The sequence below is a fragment of the Chiloscyllium punctatum genome, chromosome 27 (genome assembly GCF_047496795.1).
Source record: "Chiloscyllium punctatum isolate Juve2018m chromosome 27, sChiPun1.3, whole genome shotgun sequence".
NCBI lineage: Eukaryota > Metazoa > Chordata > Chondrichthyes > Orectolobiformes > Hemiscylliidae > Chiloscyllium > Chiloscyllium punctatum.
Window position 1 is genome coordinate 29,886,031 of NC_092765.1, and position 21,599 is coordinate 29,907,629.

Consider the following 21,599-nt stretch of genomic DNA (forward strand, 5'->3'; position numbering starts at 1 on the left):
TAATAAATTAATGTTAGAACTTTAACCTATCACACTAGTCATAAATCTAGATCAATCATCTAAATATTCACATACGAAAGTTCCAGAGCAAGAGACTGTAATACATCAACATGTCTGAAACTGGTAAACATTGCGACATTTATCAGCAAAAGTAGCTCTTCTATACCATCCACATGCTCAAATTATGCATCATGCTGTCCACTCCCTTTTTTAAAAACTCAAATGTATTTCCATCTATACCCCCCCCCACCCCTATCATGTCCAACTATTAAAAATGGTGTGTTATTGCACAGAATTAAAACAGATGTATGAAAAATGTTAATCCTGTAATTAATATTTTAGTACTAGACATTTCAGTCGTCTTTGGACATCATCTTCTATTCCATGTGGATATAAACATTGGAAAGTAGTTGTATGTAATCTAACAACAATTTATCAGTATTGGTATTTTATACTGCATCTTTAATTTGGAAAAAATATCCTAAGGTGCTTCTCTGATGCACAAAGAAATTGACTGCTATTGCAATAAATGAAAGACCTGGAGATGGTGGTCAGTGATGGACCGTGGAAGCAGAGGGGGCATTGGAGAGAAAGAGGGAATTCCAAAGCTTAAATAAGTGGTGGTTGAAGGCATAATTGCCAAGTGTGGGACCTAAGTAACAGCGTGGTGTGTTCTGATGGAAGGATCCCCGAATAGGTGAAACTGACAGTTGGGGGAATGACAGTGCTGGAAAGGTAGCATTGTACAGATTATGGAGATAGGGAAGCAATTTCAAATTGGAGACCCTGGGGGGAACCAGACGTCTATTTAGATCAGCAAGGACAGAGAGCTTGGTGAACATGGTTTGGAGTGGATGGAATACGGCCCACGATTTTTTCTTCCAGTTGAGACTTACAGAGAATGGAAGATATATAAAAAAATAACAGCCTGGACATCACTCAAAGAATTGAGTCTGGAGAAGACAAAGTAATGAATGAGTATGTCAGCAACAGACATTTTAAAGAATGAGCAGAGGCAGAAGAGGTAGATATAGGTAGACCTTAATCAGGGAAAACAAAGGGTTGGGAACAACTAAGACAAGTCACAGGTTCAGACTAAGACAACAGTAAGTCAAGACATATGGAAACTACTTCTGCTCATTCAATCTGTTCCTCCACTCAATAAAACCGTTGCTTATCTGTTATTTCAGTTCAACTTGCCTTCCTTATCCCCATAATCTCGATTTCCTTACTGATTAGAAATCGGTCTCTCTCAGCTTTGAATAAACTTAATGACTCAACTCCACAGCCCTCAACAGTAAAGGATTAGGGGAACAAAGTCAACAGTTATGGTACAAAACGTATTAGTGGCTGAGGATAAGATTTCAGGTTTTGGTACATTTAGTTGTATAAAATTACAGATGATCAAAGACTGAATTGTAACCATATTGTCTGATAGCAAAGAATTAATTAAGGGTTTGACAGGAATGAAGAGATACAGATGATTTCATCAGGGACATGCGGAAGCCAATCCATTGCCTGCAAGTGATGTTCCAGAGAGTGTGTAGAAAAAGATATAACAAAACACCATTACATCACCTGCAAGTTCCTCTCCAAGCCACACTCATCCTGACTTGGAACTAGGTCAACATTCCTTCTCTATCATATATTCAAAATCCTGGCATTCCCTTTCTAACAAAACTGTAGGCACAGCAACACAATATGGACTACATAAATTTGAGAATATAGCTCATCACCCATCTTCTCTATGGCAATTAAGAACGTGTAAGAAATGTTGGCTCTGCCAGTGACATTCATCCCAGGAAAGTACAAAAGTGATGAACCTGGACTCTGGATTTTCAAAAGGAATATTTTAGGAAGCAGTAAAATTGTGGCTGTTTCTACAACTTCAGGTAGTGCAGGAAATAGGAAAGGAATTTTGAATAGTCAGGACTGAGGTTAGAAGAAAAAGAGACCAGCTTATTAGAGCAGTTATCAAGATAGAGGTTTGCAACTAATCAGATAGGTATTTATGGTCAGGATTCAAGCAGGATGAAGGCATTTTGACTCGGGAGTAAAGGGGTAAGGGGCAAAACAAAGTCTCTATCAGGACCTGAAGTGTTAACATTGCTGGAAAAACATGGCAGAATCCAGGAACATCTGTAGAGAGAAAGCAAATTCTTTTTTAGTCTCATCTTGACGAAGTAGTAATGTATGACTTTTCATGCTTATAGTTAGGGTGTGGCTAACAAGGAATTAAAAAAACAACTGATAGTAGGGTTAAGAATAGAGCAACTACGTTTTCTTTCCAAAATGATACTAGAGTAGGAGTGTTTTTGACATACAAATCCTTCAGAGAAGGGCTTTCCGAAGTGGGGCCATAAGCTGAAATCTTGGGGTCACAAATGCGAGCCAGCAACAGCTGCTTTGGAGCTCAACAGCTCCTCCCCATGCTCCAATAGATCACCATTCCATAGCCATGGTTTGCTTTACCCTCATATCCCCACAGCCTGGTTCAATTCCACTCCTATTAAAAGAGTCATGATAACTTCCAAACCTCGATATGGGGGTCATAGCGAGCAAAGGTTTGGGAAAAAAAGTTCTAAAGTTTAAGGTGGTTCAGCCAGATTTGGAAACAGTGTTAAGACAGCTGTATATTGGCTAACTTGTTCTTGGTATTTAAAGAGAAATGAGCATTTATCCATTTGTTAATGGAAATCAGTCTGCCTTGTCCTCTCATGGTCCACAAAAAGGAATGGATGCACATGATTTGTGGTTCATATAGTTACATTAAAAATCTTAATGTGTGCAATCTGATTAGATGCTGTATGCGTATATATATCTTTTGAACTTTCAACCAAAACAAAAAAAATATAAACGAACAGTCTATATGCAGAAGCCTATTATTGTGGAATATCTTAAAACACCGATGAACATTTAGCAACTGACTGGAATGATGCGCAGAAACTTTAAAATCCAGAAACATTCCATCTCTGCAAGCTGCCAATACAGATTAACATTTTACTCTGTAGTGTTTATAAGAAATGACATTGCTACATCGCAAATATGGATAGTTTAACTTCACCTCACATGGTGCTACATAGATGGTTGATCACAGATACTGGTTGAATGCATCACTGAACCACTTCGCAGAGCAACAGCCATGACGATATCAAAATTGAAATCAAAATGAGAATACCAGTCCTGCACTGCATCAACATGTCAGACCAGTCATTTTCCTAGCATTCCTATTTAGATGTTAACTTGTGTCCTGCACTTCAGCTGCATCATCCGTGATGACAGTAGTAAGTATGGAGATTTTTAAAAAAAACGTTTCTTTGCCATAGACAAAGAAAAATACTGAGAGAGTATTAATTGTGTGTATGAAGCTTTGTTACAGATCTCTCAAAAGAGTGAAGTCCGAGCACAAGGTAATGTCCTAAAAAAAACATGTAGTAGTAATTTGCTAAGTGAGTATCTTTTGAACCACAATGAAAAAAAAGAGTTATGTGGTGCTCATTTATGGGGAAGTTGATATTTTATCAAAAGGTGTCAAACAGATAATTTAACAAGGAATTAATTTCAAACAACAGTACATCTCAGGCAATGGTTAAAAATTTAACATTAGGAATCATGAAGTATCAAAACATTTCCCAAATACTCAGTGGTATTTGCTTAACATGAATAATTGTATAACGAAAACAGTTTGCTTGCTTGCTTGATATCGAGATGTGAGACAAATTGAAGGAGGTTCCTACTGGGTAGTCATTTAGTGGAGACTACACTTCACTCTGAAGTTCTTGGTTTAGCAAGCAATGAAGACCATTAATAAAAAGTAGCAAAATTAAAATATTAAATTTATGTGACAGATCTATTTTGAACTTTAAAGCAGCCAGTTGTAACCCATTACTGACTTTCACTATTAGTGTAAACCTTTAAAAAAAATTCTTAGTCATAGAGAGGTACAGCAAGGAAACACCCTTCGATCCAAATCATCCATGCTGATCAGATATCCCAACCAATCTAGTCCCACCTGCCAGCACCTGGCCGATATCCCTCCAAACCCTTCCTATTCATATACCCATCCAGATGCCTCTTAAATGTTGCAATTGTACTAGCCACCACCACTTCCTCTGGCAGCTCATTCCATACATGTACCACCCTCTGCATGAAAAAGTTGCCCCTTAGGTCTCTTTTATATCTTTCCCCTCTCACCCTAAACCTATGCCCTTAGTTCTGGACTCCCCCACCCCAGGGAAAAGACAGTCTAGTTATCCTATCCAAGCCCCTCATGAATTTATAAACCTCTATAAGGTCACCCCTTAGCCTTGGGATTTATAATCCTTATTCAGCCAGTCATGCACTGTCTTCACCCCCGAATAGCCTGAATGCTGTCTTCATATTCAATAAAGTCCTCAGTTAGCAGCCAAATAGGATAGCATGGGCTCAGTGGTTAGCACCATGGAGCCGGGTTCAATTCTATCCTTGGGCTACTGTCTGTGTGGAGTTTTCAGACTCCACCAGTATCTGCGCAGATTTCCTCTCGAAATCCAAAAACGTGCAATTAAGTGGATTGGCCATGCTAATTTGTCCATAATGTCCAGGAATTTACAGGCTAGGTGGGTTGGCCATGGGAAGTGCAGGGTTACAGGGATAGGGTAGGTGGGTGGGTCTGGACGGGCTGCTCTTTGAAAGGTCAGTGTGGACATGTTGGGCCGAATAGCCTATTATAGGGATTCTAATGATTCAAAGTCTTCATGCAACGTGGCCACATAGACTAATTTGCAACTATCGCTGCTATTGAAGTGATGCTCACAATAATTTTGAACAAATTTTTTTTAACATTTAATCTTCTGTTAAGGAGACCAGACAATTTCTGTATCATCATAATCAGAAATTCAACATTTCAATTTCAAATCACTTCGAAACAAGCTCTTCAATTGCTCAACATGTTAAGATAGTGAATAGCTACACCAAACAGACTGCAAAAGTTCCAGGTTTAATCTGTGGCTTATGTTAAACTTGCAAGAAAACCACAACTGACCCCTGTTTAGGAAACAAGTTGCTGATATGGATGACTATTATCAGAATGCCTAAGGAAACTGCTCAAATCTTGAGTGAAAGTAGATATCTGGATGTTGGGCAACAACAGGATTATGCTTTGTTGCTGTGTTCCTTCGATCCCAAAATCATTTTAAAATTCATTGTCTGGGGCTTGGATTCATGCAGGGCAGAGAGCAACTACACCTGAGAAACATGCCTTAAATTAATCGTGCCCACAGGAAGGCATCAGATGAAGGAAAATAGCAGATAAATGATTTGAAAAAGACAAATGAAAGTTAAGAAAAAAATTGAAAGGTTAAAAGATTATTATAAAACGTTTTGTCGTGGTTGTAGTTCTCTTCAAATAAAACCTGATGCCAATGAGATGGCTGTTAAAGCCAATCTGCACAGCATAATTTCTTAAAAATAGCAAAGCAATGATATTCAAGCACATGTTTCTATAGGGAGGGGTCCTGAGACAACAGGCGTAGAGTGCTGTAGAACTCCAGACACGGACTGCTATGTCAACTATTGGGGAGGAACACAAATAGTTAGCTAAAGACAGGTGACAGACTTGAATGCTATTTTTAGCAGAACAACTAGATAACTCAACCCAGCTGCTCATTCATGGAATTGATGCAATTTAAATTAACTCCAGGTAATGCCAGTTAAAGCAGTAGTTTCATCCATTTTTCAAGGTGCATATAAACACCACTTTAGACTTTAATCCAGTAATACATATTAACCAAGAATTTGTGTATTTAGTAACCTATATATACACAGCTCCTCATGTAATAGTAATAAGCTGCTACTTAAACAGGAAATAATTGGAAGTACTATTATAGAAAGATGATCCAAGAAACTGCAACTCTCATCCCTAAGCACAGCACTTCTCATTTTAATAGAAGAAGAATCGGGGCAGGATTCATAGTTCACAGACACAGTTGGTCATTTAAATCACTAGCAGCCTCTACTCCAGAAAGATTTTGTAAGCCCAAGGAAGTGAAACCTGAGGTGTGCAGCGTAGTCCTAGTAAGAGGAAACTAGTGAAGTCTATGTTGGTGAAGTGTGGTTGAAAGGTCTCAAGGCAAAAGAGGAGGTGTTCTTCTTCCCCAGTTGGTGGGTGGCTTTGATTTGATGCTGGAGGCAGCCCAGGTCTTGCACGTCCTTGGGGGAGTAGAAGGGGGAGATGAAATAGTTGGACACAGGGCGGTGAGTTTGTTTGGTACGTGTCCCAGAGACGTTACCTGAAATACTCCGTGAGTTGGTGTCCTGTCTCCCCGATGCAGAGAAGACCACATTGAAACCAAATCAGTCAACAACCAACTGAAGGAAGAAAGCCTAATCTTCTGCCTTGGGACCTTTCAACCACACAACATCAACAATGACTTCACTAGTTTCCAAATCTCCTCCCCACCCCACCCCCATCCCAGATCCAACCCTCCACCTTGGCATTGTCCTCTTTACCTCTCCACCTTCCTTCCCAACTATCTACTCCACCCTCCTCACTGACCTATCACAATTATCCCCCACCTTCATCCACCTATCGCCTTCCCACCCATTTTTCCCCTTACCCAGTCCCATAATATCTCTCATCTCACTTCTCCTTCCACATTCCTGGTGCAAGTCTTGTGCCCAAAGTGTCAACTCTCCTGCTCCTTGGATGCTGCCTGACATGCTGTGCTTTTCCAGCACCATCTTTTTTGACTGACACTCTAGCATCTGCAGTCCTCATTGTTTCCTAGTCTACTGCGGGATGTCAGGTGTCTATTGCAATAGTGAAAAGTACGCACGAATGCACTTGTAAAGTGCATATGCTCATTAACTATCACGCTGTTTGGAACGGTCAATGGACTTGCAGAATAAACAGTCAAGAGTGTGAAAAGCAATAGGCAAGGAAAGCGGTCAAGGCATGTAAAAAAACACTGCTCTTTAGATCTTTTAAATAAAATGCCTTAAGCTTAAAAAAAAACACTGCCTGCTATTTCACTCTGCCTACTGATTGAGGCTGAGAGTATTTCAATTACTGGATTCATGCTATCTGGTGGATTTCAAAACCGTCCATTATCCTAGTAGGGTAGCTGCCATTTCACAGTTTAACTGACAGTTCAAATTAGTTATGGACTTTTTGAAGTGAGAATATGAATATAAATGCTTGCAGTTATAATAAAGGTTTGGACACCTGAATTAAATATTTTAATGTGTTATGCAGTGGAGATTTGTTTTACCAAAAATGAAGTCTGCAATATACACTTAGGCCCTCCTTTTACAGGGAATTCCCAGCTCTGCAAATTCAACCTGGGAAAACTGGCCCGGGAGGTTGGATTTTCATTCAGAAGTTACAGGGTGCCCTTGGAGACATGTTACATGACCTCAGAATGAAAGTGGAGGCGGCCAGCTGCATGATACTGCATGGGCTGGATGCAAGAGCTGCCCAGCTGCATGAAACGTTAATGCTCAAACAAGAAAATGCATTGATTACATTATTAAAAACATTGATAAAAAGTTTCAACTCCTTCAATATGATCTCAAAAAAATTTCAATTCCTTCAATATGATCTCACATGACACCAAATATTTCTATTCTAGAAGCACTCAGAACTGTCCATCAAATTGCTGACTTAACAGGTACTTAATGAAAATGATAGGTTGAGAAAGCATAAATCCTCCACTGGTTTATGTCAACATGAACAATGAAATATCTAGCACTGACTTTGATTTAAATCCACATTTTAAAAGAAAACCAAGCCCTTTAAGTGCTTTGATAGCACCGTGATAATTCTGAATAGCTTTCAGACAAATTGGTATATACCTTTAACATTCAAGACCCCACCACCCAAAAATAAGTTGCTGACTACATATTCCATGACCGCCTGGGACTGTATCTAAAGTATGGAGGATGGGGAGGTGAGGCATAGTCACTTGAAAGGAATACCTTGGTTTTTCAAGCAAATACAGAAAAGTTAGACCTGCTCTTTGTGCTCCCAGTGTCACAGTACTTTAATGCCAGCACTTCCATTTCAGTGGAGACAGCTCATTATGTAAATGGCCAGCTGCCTCTATAAAGCATACACACACACACACAAACTAAGAATGGACTCAGTTTTCACTCCTGGAAAAAAAGGGAAGTCGCTTGGGGGTATGTCTTCCAATGTCTGATCAGCTCTGCCATCTTTGCCATGATAGACAACCTCTCCACCATGGCAAAAATCCAGACCCAAGTCAATTTATTTAATACAAATTTATTTCATCTCTGCATGGGTGTTGATGTCTATCTAAGGTGGATACCAGGGACATTGGCATAGGGACTATGAAGGACCATGGGATTGGGTAGAGGGCATAGTCTGTCATGAAAGGAATAAATATATATTTAAGTATGAAAAGCATGAAGCATGAAGAATAAATTGGCCTGAAATTTATTATAAAAGGTCTCATGAGTGGTTAACCAATGCTGACATCATTGGAAATGACATGCAGGTCAGGAAAATTAACTTTTCAAAACTCAAATTTCAAACAGGCGCATCATTCTTTTTGAAAACAGCAAATGTATTCAAATCCTGTTATGTACTAAGACGTGTCAGTGAGCTTTGAGGACAAATATCTTTAAAGATTAGACATTATAGCCTATTCCTCACTTTTTGACATATATAATACTCTGCCCAGATCCTGAATGGGCTAATAGATCAATTTTCTGTACCGTTTTCATGGTTAGTCACAAAGTGTAACAGAACAAAATGACTGGATTGAGAAAACTGAAGAAGTGCTTTCTAAAATAAGTCATAATGGGGGTGACTACGCTTGGAAAGTTATGACTTTGAAGCTTGGGGATTCTAGTGATGTGTGGAAATAATCTGCACCATCTCTCTAATCCTGCAGCTCTTTTTACATGTGTTAAGATCCCAGCTGTTGTTATTCCCGGACAAGTCATATTTCAGACTGAAATCTGGCTCGCTTGATCATATTTTGATTTGTTTTGAGTTCAGTGAAGTGGTTGCTCACTGAAGCATAAGGACACAATGCTGCAGGTTTTGCTTTAACAATAAAACAGTTTATTAATGCAAGAAATTAAGATAAAGTGGAATAAATCAAACTCAAAAGATGTTTTAAACACACAGCAAAAGTGTGATCCCATAACAATCCTTCAGACACTGAAAAGAAAACAACTTTTCTACAGTACCCAAATGATGCAACATCCCAAAACATACTCCTGCAATACTCATACCAGCGTTCCTGTCTCCAATACCTTGGTAGGTTTAAGTTACTTGCTGCTTTAATGTAAAGACTGGCGCTGCTGATAGCTTCTTCCTGAAGCTTTTATACACTTGCATTAAAAGCATGCTCAGTTTTAAGTAACCTTTTCAGGGTTTTATCTCCGAATTCCTGGTCTGAGACTAACAGTAACTCATCACTTTAAAAGTAGCCGACTTCACTATATCCCATCATTTTCAGAAGCATGGGTCGACGTAGCCATATTCACCTATGGAGTTCACAGGACTGCACAAAGCTCAAGAGTAAAACTAAAAGCTCCTTCCTTATGGTGTTAGGTGTTTCCCTTGAACTTAAGAGCATTCCAGAAATGTCAAACAAACCCAGGTCCCATTGTTTACAAAGAAAGAACAGAGAACAAAGAAAATTTACAGTCCAGGAACAAAACTCCTCAGCCCTCCAAGCCTGACCTGATCCAAATCTACTGTCTCAATCTGTCGTCCAATTCCTAAGCATCTGTATCCCTCTGCTCCCCACCTACTCATGCATCTGTCCAGACAGATCTTAAATGAATCTACCGTGCCTGCCTCTACAACCTCTGCTGGTAATGTGTTCCAGACACCCACCAACCTCTGCGTAAAGTACTTGCCGCGTGTATCCCCCTTAAAACATATCACCTCTCACCTTGAAAGTAAGACCTCTCGTTATTGAATCCTTCACCCTGAGAAAACGCTTATTTCTATCTACCCTGTCTATACCCTTCATGATTTTGTAGACCTCAGTCTGGTTCCCCCACCACCCGCAATCTCCTTTCTTCCTAATTAAAAGGAACCCAACCTACTCAACCTCTCTTCATAGTCAGCATCTTCCATACCAGGCAACATCCTCATAAACCTTATCTTGCAGATAACAAAAGATAAACAGAAATCTATTTGTGCTGCACACAAAAAACAATTTATTCTAAAGCTAGGCCTCAACGATGGTTTTAAAATAAATCATCATGGCTACAAGTTAATAATGAATTTTGGGCTCATTACTAACTCAAACAGAAAGCTCATTACTAACTCAAAAAACAAAATCTAAACTTACATTAGACTAGGTTAAAAATTATATTAATAAAAATCATAAAAATATCAATGCTTGCTGACACCAGCTATCTGATGATTACCAACTGTCCATTCTATAATTATTTCCGATTAGGCATATTAAAGTAATTTTTAAAAATTAAAATTCTACTACAACATTTTTTCTTACCAGACATATTTCTTTTTCATTTATGTATTTATTTCTTTGACTATATTCATGATGGGGGATTAAGTACACATGTTCTTGTGTGTCAGGAAGTGCAGTCTAAAGATATATTTAAATCACAGAGTCTACATCACATGTGATTGTCCACCCAACCACCAAAACTTCCTATGTAAAAGAGGATCAATAGTGTACCAGGAAAATGCAATTTTCCCAAACAGCTTTTTTAATAAAGGCAAACAACAAAGAGGGTGACTTGCAATTGAGTCACATGCTCAAGATTCGAAGCAATAAACTGGTTTTGTCACTGAAACGGTCACTACTCCATCAAGCTATTACTTCCTTGTGAATACACTTTACTTACAAAGCATTCTGGTCAAAGTTCTCGTTGGCTACTGGAAGAAGTTAGGCATTAAATTCCACCCCCCCCACCCAAACAAAAAAGCTCTCTCAGGACATTGCTGCCATATTCCAAAAGTGGATAACTTGCCATGTTATATCAGTGATAAATACCAACTAGGAATCAGACAAATAAGTGAAAGAGGGTCCCTTGCTCAAAATCACCAACACTGTTTTGGTCAGAGCTCAAAAATAGAAAACGTGTTGCAATTGATCCACCAGCTTCAAAACAGAAATTTGGCTTGCTGTGATTTCCAATGCATTCACATCCATTCTGAAGTAATTAGGTACTGTATTCAATAATGTGAAGGCCCACCACACCACCAGTGTCAAGAACAATGAGTGCTATAGTTTCAGAACTGAAGTCTGTATCTGAATGTCTATAAAAAAAAACGAATCCATTGGATTTCTATTCTGCAATTGTGACTGCGGTTGAGCATATATCCAGGTTCTGAAGCAGGGTTGGAACAGTACGTGAGGCCCAATGAAGGGTGGAATGCTGTCCCCCAAGGTGGAGGTCCAGTTGGAAACCCTCCAGCCCAGGGAGATTTGAAACCTACGGGCAGAGGTGGGAGCTGCCAATGTCAATTGGCCTCAAGTTGGAGAGATCCTATGAAGTGCCTTTTTGCATTGGGAAACATCTTTACTTGGTGACAATTGTGGTCACCTCAGTCATGGCCAGGAGGTGGTTTGCATGTTTCTCTCCCTCCCACAAGTCAGCCATGGGTAGGTGGCCCTTATTCATTAATTGGGATGTGATCACAGTGGAAGACCCAAATGTTGACACTATTCCCTTGCCAGCCCCTTAACCAGCTACTGGCTGTTTAAAAATTTGGTCTGATGTTTCTGGCAGTTGAGCTGTAATCTGGTGCTAGTTCTGAAGAATAGGACATTTCACTTGGAGAACATTTGAAAAATTGTGATCATAATATCATTCGGTTAGCATAGTTATGGAAAAGCCTGAGAATCAATACAAATAGACAATTCAACGAGGAATAATTTGGAAAACGTTGCCCACAAAGTCAAAGAGAGAGAACTAACCAAGTTGAACTATAATCAAAGATTGGTACATAAAGCGGTAATTAAGGAATGGAAAGCTTTCAAAGAAAAACCAGGTAAAAACCAAATATATTCCTAGTAATGGGAAAAGAAAGGCACCCAAACCAAGCAGTTTGTGGATGATTAAAGATAGAGATTGAAATGAAACAGGAAAAAGGAAGCTGGTGATAAAAGTCAAATTCATAATTCAGTAAAGAACTAAGCTCAATATAAAAAGTAAAATGGGGACTTGTAAGAGGAAAGGAGAAGAGCCAAAAGATTTAGCTACAGGCAAGATTGGATGAAAAGATAACAAAAAGGAACAGGAAGTAGTTTATCAATACATAACTAGTTGGTTGGCTATGTACACATGCATGCACATTGCACCTATTTCAACTTAACAAATCAAGCAACAGCCATTTTCTGGTTGATTGGTTTAAAATGTGAACAAAGTCTGGCAGTTAATCATCTTTAAATGATGCATTTCTAGGGTAATGCCTCAACTGATCAGTGTCCACTTATCCAATCAGCACTTGCTTGCATTATAAAATTTAATTTTCTCCAACTCTATTTTGATTTAGTCCTTACCCTCCCCTTCACTGTTTTGCTCACACAGCATTGCCCTTTGATGTGAAGGGCAGTGCTTGTCACTGGCCACTCGGGTGTTTTTCCTATCTTCCTGGTGGTGGAAATTGAATAAAGATTCGTGCACTGTGTGTCTTTCACTGTGTTTTACACCTGCACACACACACACACACACACACACACACACCATACAAAAAAAAATAAAATTTAATTTTCCCCTTGAATTAGTGTTCTTGTGAATGGAGGGAAAGAGGACAGATGACAAAATATATCTGTTGGTATCTCAAATACATAAATGACAAGAGGTCAAAGGAAGAATGTGGCCAGTTCAGAACTAGGAGTACATTGCATCTACTTGCATGAAAAATTATGCTTCTAATATCAACTGAAAAGGAAGAGGCAATAGAGAAATTGACTGGATAAAAAAAGAATGAGAAGAGAAGCATTCACAACAGGAAAACTGTCATCTGTCCCTGAAGAAATGCATCCAAAGGAAATGTGACAGCTCTGGATATATTCTTCCAATTCTCCCTGGATAGACAAAGAAATATACTGGTAGATTGAAAATGTTGCCCACAAACTCAAAGAGAAAGAAAGTGCATAAACCTACCAGCAACTACAGACCAGTCAAACATTGATGGTTGAAAAACTTTTGGAAGCTATCAAGAAGAAAATTTGCAAATTCTTGGTAAAGTACAGTCTAATAAAAGAAAATCTGCCTAGCAGCAAATGAAAGATTGGATTGATTGAGAGCTTTGTATGGACAGTGTGTTTGACAGGGTTGCAGCTGACAGTGTACATATGAACTTTCAAAGAATATTTGATAGAATATTGTATAATACACTAGCTAGCAAAACAAAATCCCCTGGTATTGAAGGGCAATGGGCGTATGCATACAAACTTGATTCTGCGGTAGAAAAACAGCATAGTGATAAATGGCTATTCTTCAGGTGGCATGGAACTGTGCTGTTTTCAGCGTTGTTGTTGGGACTTATGTATTATTCAGAATCTCCAGAAATCCAAGTCCAAGTCATGATAAAATGGACAGACGCATGATAGATAAAATTAAATGCAGACAAGTGTGAAGTGTTATTTGATAGGAACATTTGAACAGGTAGTATAATGTTTATATTTTAAGACCAGCTGTACACATGCTAAGTCTTTGACAGTGGCAGGACTAGTAGATCAGTTTGATAAAAGAAGGGCATTGAAGATATTTGCCTTTGACTTTGGGTAGCACAGGTAGCTCAGTGGTTAGCACTGCTACCTCACAGGGACCTGGGTTCAATTCCAGCCTTGGGTGACTGTCTATGCGGAGTTTGCACATTCTCCCAGTGTCTGTTTGGTTTCCTCCAGGTGCTCCAGTTTCCTCTCATGATCCAAAAATGTGCAGGTTAGGTGAATTGGCCATTCTAAATTGCCCATAGTGTATAGGTTAGGTGCAGGAGTCAGGGATAAAATGTAGGGAAATGGGTCTGGGTGGGATATCTTTGGAGGGTTGGTGTGGGCTTGTTGGGCCAAAGGGCCTGTTCCTACACAGTAGGGATTCTAAAAACCACAGGGTTACGTCAAACCCCTAAAAAAAGATTTTCCTCATTTTAATAGTGTGGACCATCAGCACATGGGATTAATGACTTCAGTTACTTAAAAATTAGAGAAACCAAACTTCCTAGATCAGAGACAGCAAAGGGAAGAATAGAGAGAAATGTAAAAACATGACAGTTTTGATTGAATAAGTAATAAAAAAATTCCAACAGCAGAAGGGTGTCTAATGAAACCAGAAAACCGAGATTTAGGCAGAAGTAGTAGAACTGATGAAGTCAAATTATTATGTCATGCATTTTTCCTCCCTTTCATGGGATGTGGACATCTTTGGAAAGATCAATATCTGTTCCCAATCCTGGTTTGTCCTGGAGAATGAAGATTGGAGCCCAAGGTACAAAAATAATTTTCTAAAAATTGGCTAACTGCTTGAAATAAAAAAAAGAGGTAAAGAGTAAGAAAGTGGGAATAAACTGGACAGCTGGTTTGAAGAAAGAGCACAAGCACACTGATCACACAGCCACTTTCTGTGTTAGCTCATGATTCTATATAAAGCTTGGGCATTAATGGTAGACAATGGATGTCAAAATGGATACAAAACCAGAGAACAGTGAAGACAACAAGTGTAAAATCTTAACTTCCAAACTGCAGCAAACACTTACGTGTCAGTATACCAACAGCTTCTCTGCGTGGGTAACTGCCTATTTATTTGTATTAGGGATAGAAGAAATGAGAAAGCAGGCATACAATAAGATTTTAAATAATAGGTAATCTATCCCAACTTAAAAAATGCTCTATGCTGGTTAATTTAAAAAATGAGCAGTATTTGAAACCAAACAAAACATGCCCTGTGTTTTCTTCCCTGCTTCTGTTTCTTCTATCCAAAAACATGCTGCTCCCAGTTTATCCTCACTCCAATTTTCTTTTGCAGTCTTTTGTCTACCATTTTACAATTGAAAAAACTGCTCCTAGCCTTGCTCATATTTCCCCAAAGTGGTGTTCCTGGATTGATATTCATCTTTAAATCACTGCACTCTGCTTAGAGTCGTAGTGATGTACAAGACAGAAACAGACCCTTAGGTCTAACCTGTTCGTGCTGACCAGATATCCTAACTTAATCTAGTTGCATTTGCCAGCACTTGGCCCATATCCCTTTAAACCCTTCTTATTCATATACCTGTTCAGATGCCTATTAAATGTTGTAATTGTACCAGCTTCCACCACTTCATCTGGCAGCTCATTCCATAAATACACCATCCTCTATATGAAAAAGTTATCCTGTAGATCCCTTTTAAATCTTGCCCCTCTTAGCTGAAACCTATGCCCTCTGGTTCTGGATTCCCCCACCGGGGGAAATGACCTTGTCTATTTACCTTATCCATGCCTCTCATGATTTTATAAATCTCTCTAAGGTCACCCCTCAGTCTCCGATTCTCAGGGGAGAATAGTCCCAGCCTCTTCAGCCTCTCCCTATAGCTCACGGGCGACATGGTGGCACAGTGGTCAGCACTGCTGCCTCAGTGTCAGAGACCCGGGTTTAATTCCCTCCTCAGGCGACTGTGTGGAGTTTGCACATTCTCCGTGTCTGCGTGAGTTTCCTCCGGGTACTCCGGTTTCCTCCCACAGTCCAAAAATTAAAATGTGCTGGTTAGGTGAATTGGCCATGCGAAATTGCCCGTAGTGTTAGATGGAGGGGTAAATGTAGGGGAATGGGTCTGGGTGGGTTGCGCTTCGGCGGGTCGATGGGGACTTGTTGGGCCGAAGGGCCTGTTTCCAGATTAAGTAATCTAATCTTTAAAAAAACCTCCAATCCTGGCAACATTCTTGTAAATCTTTTCTGAACTCTTTCAAGTTTCACAACGTCCTTCCTATACTGGGGAGACTAGAATTGCACACAGTATTCCAAAAGTGGCCTCACCAATGTCCTGTATAGACGCAAAATGACCTCCCAACTCCTACACTCAACACACTGACCAATAAAGGCAAGCATACAAATGCCATCTTCAGTATTCTATCTACTTGCAACTCCACTTTCAAGGAACTATGAACCTGCACGCCAAGGTCTCTGTTCAGTTACACTCACCAGGACCTTACCATTAAATGCATAAGTTCTTCTCTGATTTGCCTTTCCAAAACATAGCATCTCACATTTATCTAAATCAAACACCATCTGCCACTCCTTGGTCCATCTGATCAAGACCCGTTGTAATCGGAGGTAACCTTCTTTGCTGTCCACTACACCTCCAATTTTGATGTCATCTGCAAATTTATTAACTTTGCCAATGTTCACATCCAAATCATTTACATAAATGACACAGCGCTGATCCTTGTGGCACACCACTGGTCACAGGCCTCCAGTCTGAAAAGCAACCCTCTACCACCATCCTCGGTCTTTTACCTTACAGCTAGTTCTATATCCAAATGGTGAGTTCTCCCTGTATTCTATGTGATCTAATCTTGCTAACCAGTCTATCATGAGGAACCTTGTCAAATGCCTTACTGAAGTCCATACAGATCACATCCACTGCTCTGCCTCCTGCTTCTTCTGTTCCAAGTTATTCTTAGTCTTACAGCTGTCTCAATCTTCTACACTTCAAAAACAAAGCATCAGATATGGCTTCTCTTTCCTTGAACCTCCACACCCTCCTGTTCCCACCCAAAAAATTCTGTTCTTGAATTTTTTCATTTGCTTTCTTCTCATGTTCCACCATCTGTGCTGTCCCATTCTACACAATAAATATGCTTCAGATTCACACTTGTCTCCTCCCCTTCAATTGTGTATTGCTCCCTCTCTCTCCCTTCTGAAGCACTGATTCCAGCTGTTGTTCCCAAAATTCTCAAATTATTGGTTCTACTTTTCTTTTACCTCCCTCACTTTTCTCAATGAAATGATGCTCAGTTACTCCTCCTTCTCGTTGCTGAACGATCAATCTCAATTTTTCAGTTGCATAAACACTGAACTGCATAAACTGCCTTCAAACAAATTGTAACCTCCTACTTTCTTCAGCCACTATTGTGACTGGCATCAGTACAATGTCTGAAGACTTCACAGTCTTCTATCCATGTCAGCAAGTCCTTACATACTGTCAGTATTGCTACACTTTGTGAAGGTAATCTTTGAGCCTAGAATATCTGCCGGCTAGCTGTTTCATTAGCTGATCTCGCTTCCTTTGAAGGTTGACAATTGCCCTAAAGCTTTAATTTTTTTCTTCAGGTTGGGTACTTTGAAATAGAACGCATATGTTCCATAAGGATCCTTTCAGATAAACCTGAATTTATGATTTATAAAAATTACTGCTAGCCAATGTGCATATAGATGGTGTGTACCACCATTAATCATCCAAAATAAAAATTCCAACAGCACAGACTAAAGGAGCGGATGCTAATTTACAACATGGACATTGCCACACAAGAACAACGCTTCAGTTCACCCATCCTAACAGGATTCCATTACTAAGAATTTAATAAGAATTATGCTGATTGAAACTACAAATATACATTCAAATAATGGTCGTAGGACTGAAACAAATTACTAATACCTTATAGAAAAAAAATGTTTGGAACTATTTATCACTTTGGAAATCTCTTAAAAAGTACTATGGGCTAAGTTAAAAGAAATCCTACCTTAAAGTTTGCCAATTGCTGATTGATAACATCAACTTCTGTTCCTACCATTCCTTGCAATTCTTCACCCTCTTCTGTTTTAGTTAGGAGGCTGTTCAGTTCTTTAAGCTTTTCATAAAAATCATCAACTCGTGAAACAGTCATCTCTACTTGCTCTTGTCTGTTCCTCCCTCGGTCCAGTAGTTTACCACACTGTTTGTTCAAGGCTTCAAGCTCTCGTTTCAGTCCTTGTAGGTCTGGACTGCCTTCTACTTCTAGCATCTGCTTACATTCTTTTTCTGAAGTTTCAATGTCTTTTTTTAATTCTTTAAGCTTGCTCATGAATTGTTTAATATCATCAATCTGTGATTGTAGGCTGTCCAAATCCCTACCAACAGGACTCATGCTATCCAGTTCATCATCCAGGTCTGCAAGGTATGAAAACATTTCTCGTACATGGCTCTGGAAATTCCCAATTCCTTGAAGTTTGTTTTCCATTGATAAACAACTTTCATCCACTTTCTGTTTTACATCACTGTATTCTTGCTGAACTACCTCTGCTTGCTGTAGAAGCTGTGATGAATCTGCACCATCAGGGGCATCTGCTGCTAGTCCTTGGGCAAGGTCTCTCAGGTACTCTACTTGTGGCTCTAACATTTGCAGAGATTCCTGCCGTGTTCTAAGCTTTTCCAAGTTCTTATTACTGTAGGCTTGTGGTCCAAGAGCATCATATATTTCAAGCTGTTGCTTAGTCCCATCAAGTTTCTTCTGAATGTTTTTCAGGGAATCCTGAAACTCCTTTAGCCTTTGAGCCATCTCCTCGATTGATTCACTCTTGGTTTGAAGATGTTCTGTAATAAGGTCCATTCTTTGATTTATACCTGCTTTTTCATCCCTAATTCCTTCTTCATTGACCTGACAAGACTCAACAAGAATATCAGCAGCAGTATTCATCATTTCCAGGAGTGAACGGTGTTTCTCCACATCATGATGCAGATCTTTAGCATTAGCTAAAGAGGAATTAAGCTGTCCTGGATCAACAGTAATCTCCAGTTCTTTAATTTTAAATTCACAATCTCCAATCCATGGAAGCAAGTCTTCCACATACTCTCTGTACTTTTGTGCTTTCTGCAGGCAGTCTTTAAGTTTAGAATGTCTGCTTGTAACCTGTTTGGTTAGATCGTTCCACTGTCCTTTAAGAGTTGACAACTGACTCTGAAGGATTGTTTTTTCTTCCCCAGGTTGGGCACTTCGAAATAGAGTCTCCCCTTCAGCAAGAATCATTTCATATGAACCTGAATGCTGATTCAGGCTTTTTTGGAACTCTTCCTGCTCACTTATCTGAGACAGTAAAATATCAAAGTTTGCAGACACAGGAGACCTTTGAGCATGTTCACTACATTTAGTATCTAGCCACAGCTTGAGTTCATCAAAGGTCTGTTGAAACTGTTGAGAACTGGCCAGAATTGTCTGAAGTTGGTTTATCCGATCACCTATAAATAATAATGATCTCACATTATTTGGAAACATACACAATTCCGGTCATCTTTCAAATTTTCCATTGAATTGATATTTAAAATATTTTAAAATATTATTGCAAACCTTAATTGCAAGTATAGATACTATATATTTAACATATAAAATATTTTAATTATTGATGGAACAGTTGATTTTTTTTTAATCTACTGTGTGCACTGTAAAATTGTACAGTCATTTTAAAGTGTATAATCTGTCTTGCTGAATAGAGTTGAAAATAAGGTAATTTTGGTTAAAGTCAATGAAACAAGTCAATGATTGTTACAAAAATAACATTTATAATACTACTGAGTTTCAGGACTGGCCTTACTTTGGGATAAAATAAAGCAGTCACATAACCAGTTTCGACGTTTGCCTAACACAAGGCCAGAGTGACATGACTTAAAAATTAAAGGGTCACCCAGATTGGTTTGCTGAAAAGAAATTTACAGTGGTTAGACTTCTTGTCTTCAAAGGCCCAGGAAGGTGTTCATCACACTGGGTTGTAAACAATTAAACATCATTCTGCTATAACCTGATAGTTGTGTTTCTCTCTAACTTTGCACTATTGAAAATCACGCTAAGGAAAGCCTCGGGCAACTATCTGTGTGGAGTTTGCACACTCTCCCTGTCTCTGCGTGAGGTTCCTCCAGGTGCTCTGGTTTTCTCAGACAGTCCAAATACGTGCAGGTTAGGTGAATTGGCCATGCTAAATTGCCCTGTAGTATTCAGGGATGTGTAGGTTGGGTACATTAGTCAGGGGTAAATGTTGAGCAATAGCATAGGGGAATGGATCTAGGTGGATTACTCTTCAGAGGGTCAGTGTGGACCTGTTGGGTTGAAGGGTCTGTTTCCACACTGTAGGGTATCTAATCTATGAAAACCACTATAGAAAGTTGTGCTGTAGAAGATTGCTAATCGAAGATCACAAGGAAAATTGCTATACTCGTTCAGCAGAAAGTTTGCCTAACTCAAACATCCACAATTCATTAGTTGCGCTATAGCCAATTTGCACAAATGAAATGCACTTTATAGTGGAATAACCTATATGCATTAAACTGTCCACTTTTCCCCATAATGGAGTTGGTGCCCTAAGGATACGCAATCAATATTTCCATCTGGATACAAAAGTGATGTGATTCAGTTTGTCATAGAAATGGGCTTTGAAAGGGGAAGGATTCCTAAAATCCTGCAAATCCAAATTATCGATAATGTGGTCTTCAGCAGTGAGCACTCTCGTCCCTCATCTCTGTCCCAAACTGGCCCCAATTGGCAAAGTTGCAACTTTTTCTGCCTGACAGGAGCTGTGGGTAACTGGGTCAGTGGCAAATGGAGACCTTTGAGTGGTCTTTAATTGACTTTTAACAGCCTTAATTGGAGGAGAGACAAGGCAGGCCCAAATGAACCTTCTCAGCCAGCATTGAAATCTTAATTTGGTGAGGGGAGGGGGAGGGGCAGGGGGAGTGTATCTCTAGGGCTGACTCACGTCAACTCGCAGAGCATTTCAGGGAACATCTCTGGAATACATGCACCAAACAATCCCACTGCCCTGTGGCCGACCAATTCAACTCCCCCTCACACTGCTCCAAAGATTTCCAAGTCCTATGCCTCTTCCACCCCCAAAACCAAGCCACCTGATACCTCAAGGAAGAACACCTCATCATCCACCTTGGGACCCTTCAATCACATGGCATCAACATTTACTTCACCAGTTTCCAAATCTCTCCACTACCCACCTTATCCCACATTGAACCCTCCAACTTGACACGGCCTTCTTGACCTGTCCTACCTGTCCATCTTCCTTCGCACCTATCTGCTTCATCTCTCCAGTCACCCACCACCTGCATCTACCTATTGTCTTCCCACCTATCTTCCCCCGGCCCCACCCTAGTTATTTCTCAGCCCCATTCCCACATTCCTGATGGAGGGATTATGTCTGAAATGTCATCTGTCCAGATCCTCAAATGCTGCCTGATCTGCTGTGCTTTACCAGCACCACACTTTTCAACTCATGCAATTATCTAAAACATAAACAACTGCGGATGCTAAAAATATAAAACAGAAACAAATTGATGGAGAAATTCAATGTGTGTGCAGGGTTGACATTTCAAATCCAATGAAGAGGCACCAGACTCAAAAGGTGAACTCTGGTTTCTTCTCACAAATGATGCCAGACCTGCTGAGTTTCTCCAAGCATTTCTGCTTCACTCAACTATTTGCCCTTCTTGCCACTCTAGGGAAGGAATAATTATGTCCCTAGTATGGCTAATTGGCTATGTGCCAGAGCACAGATTTGGCCTCAAAATTAATTGAAACATAGAAATGGGAAGCAGGTTGGAATATTAATCATAGGAGTTAAGTAGGAAATCAATTTTTAGAGTATTTTAATGAAAGTAGCAATATCAAATAAACATCTAACTAATCTGGGAAAGAACAATGTCA

General features: G+C 39.6%; 1 protein-coding gene across 22 annotated transcripts in view; it reads right to left on the bottom strand.

Annotated features, from left to right (window-relative positions):
• The window catches only part of macf1a (microtubule actin crosslinking factor 1a), a 599,180-nt gene that overhangs the window by 137,140 nt on the left and 440,441 nt on the right, over positions 1-21,599 (bottom strand). For all 22 annotated transcript variants that reach the window (XM_072548450.1, XM_072548451.1, XM_072548439.1 and 19 more), the window contains one exon: positions 17,664-19,135. In XM_072548450.1, the coding sequence (XP_072404551.1) occupies positions 17,664-19,135 (1,472 nt within the window). The remainder of the gene's footprint in view (positions 1-17,663; positions 19,136-21,599) is intronic.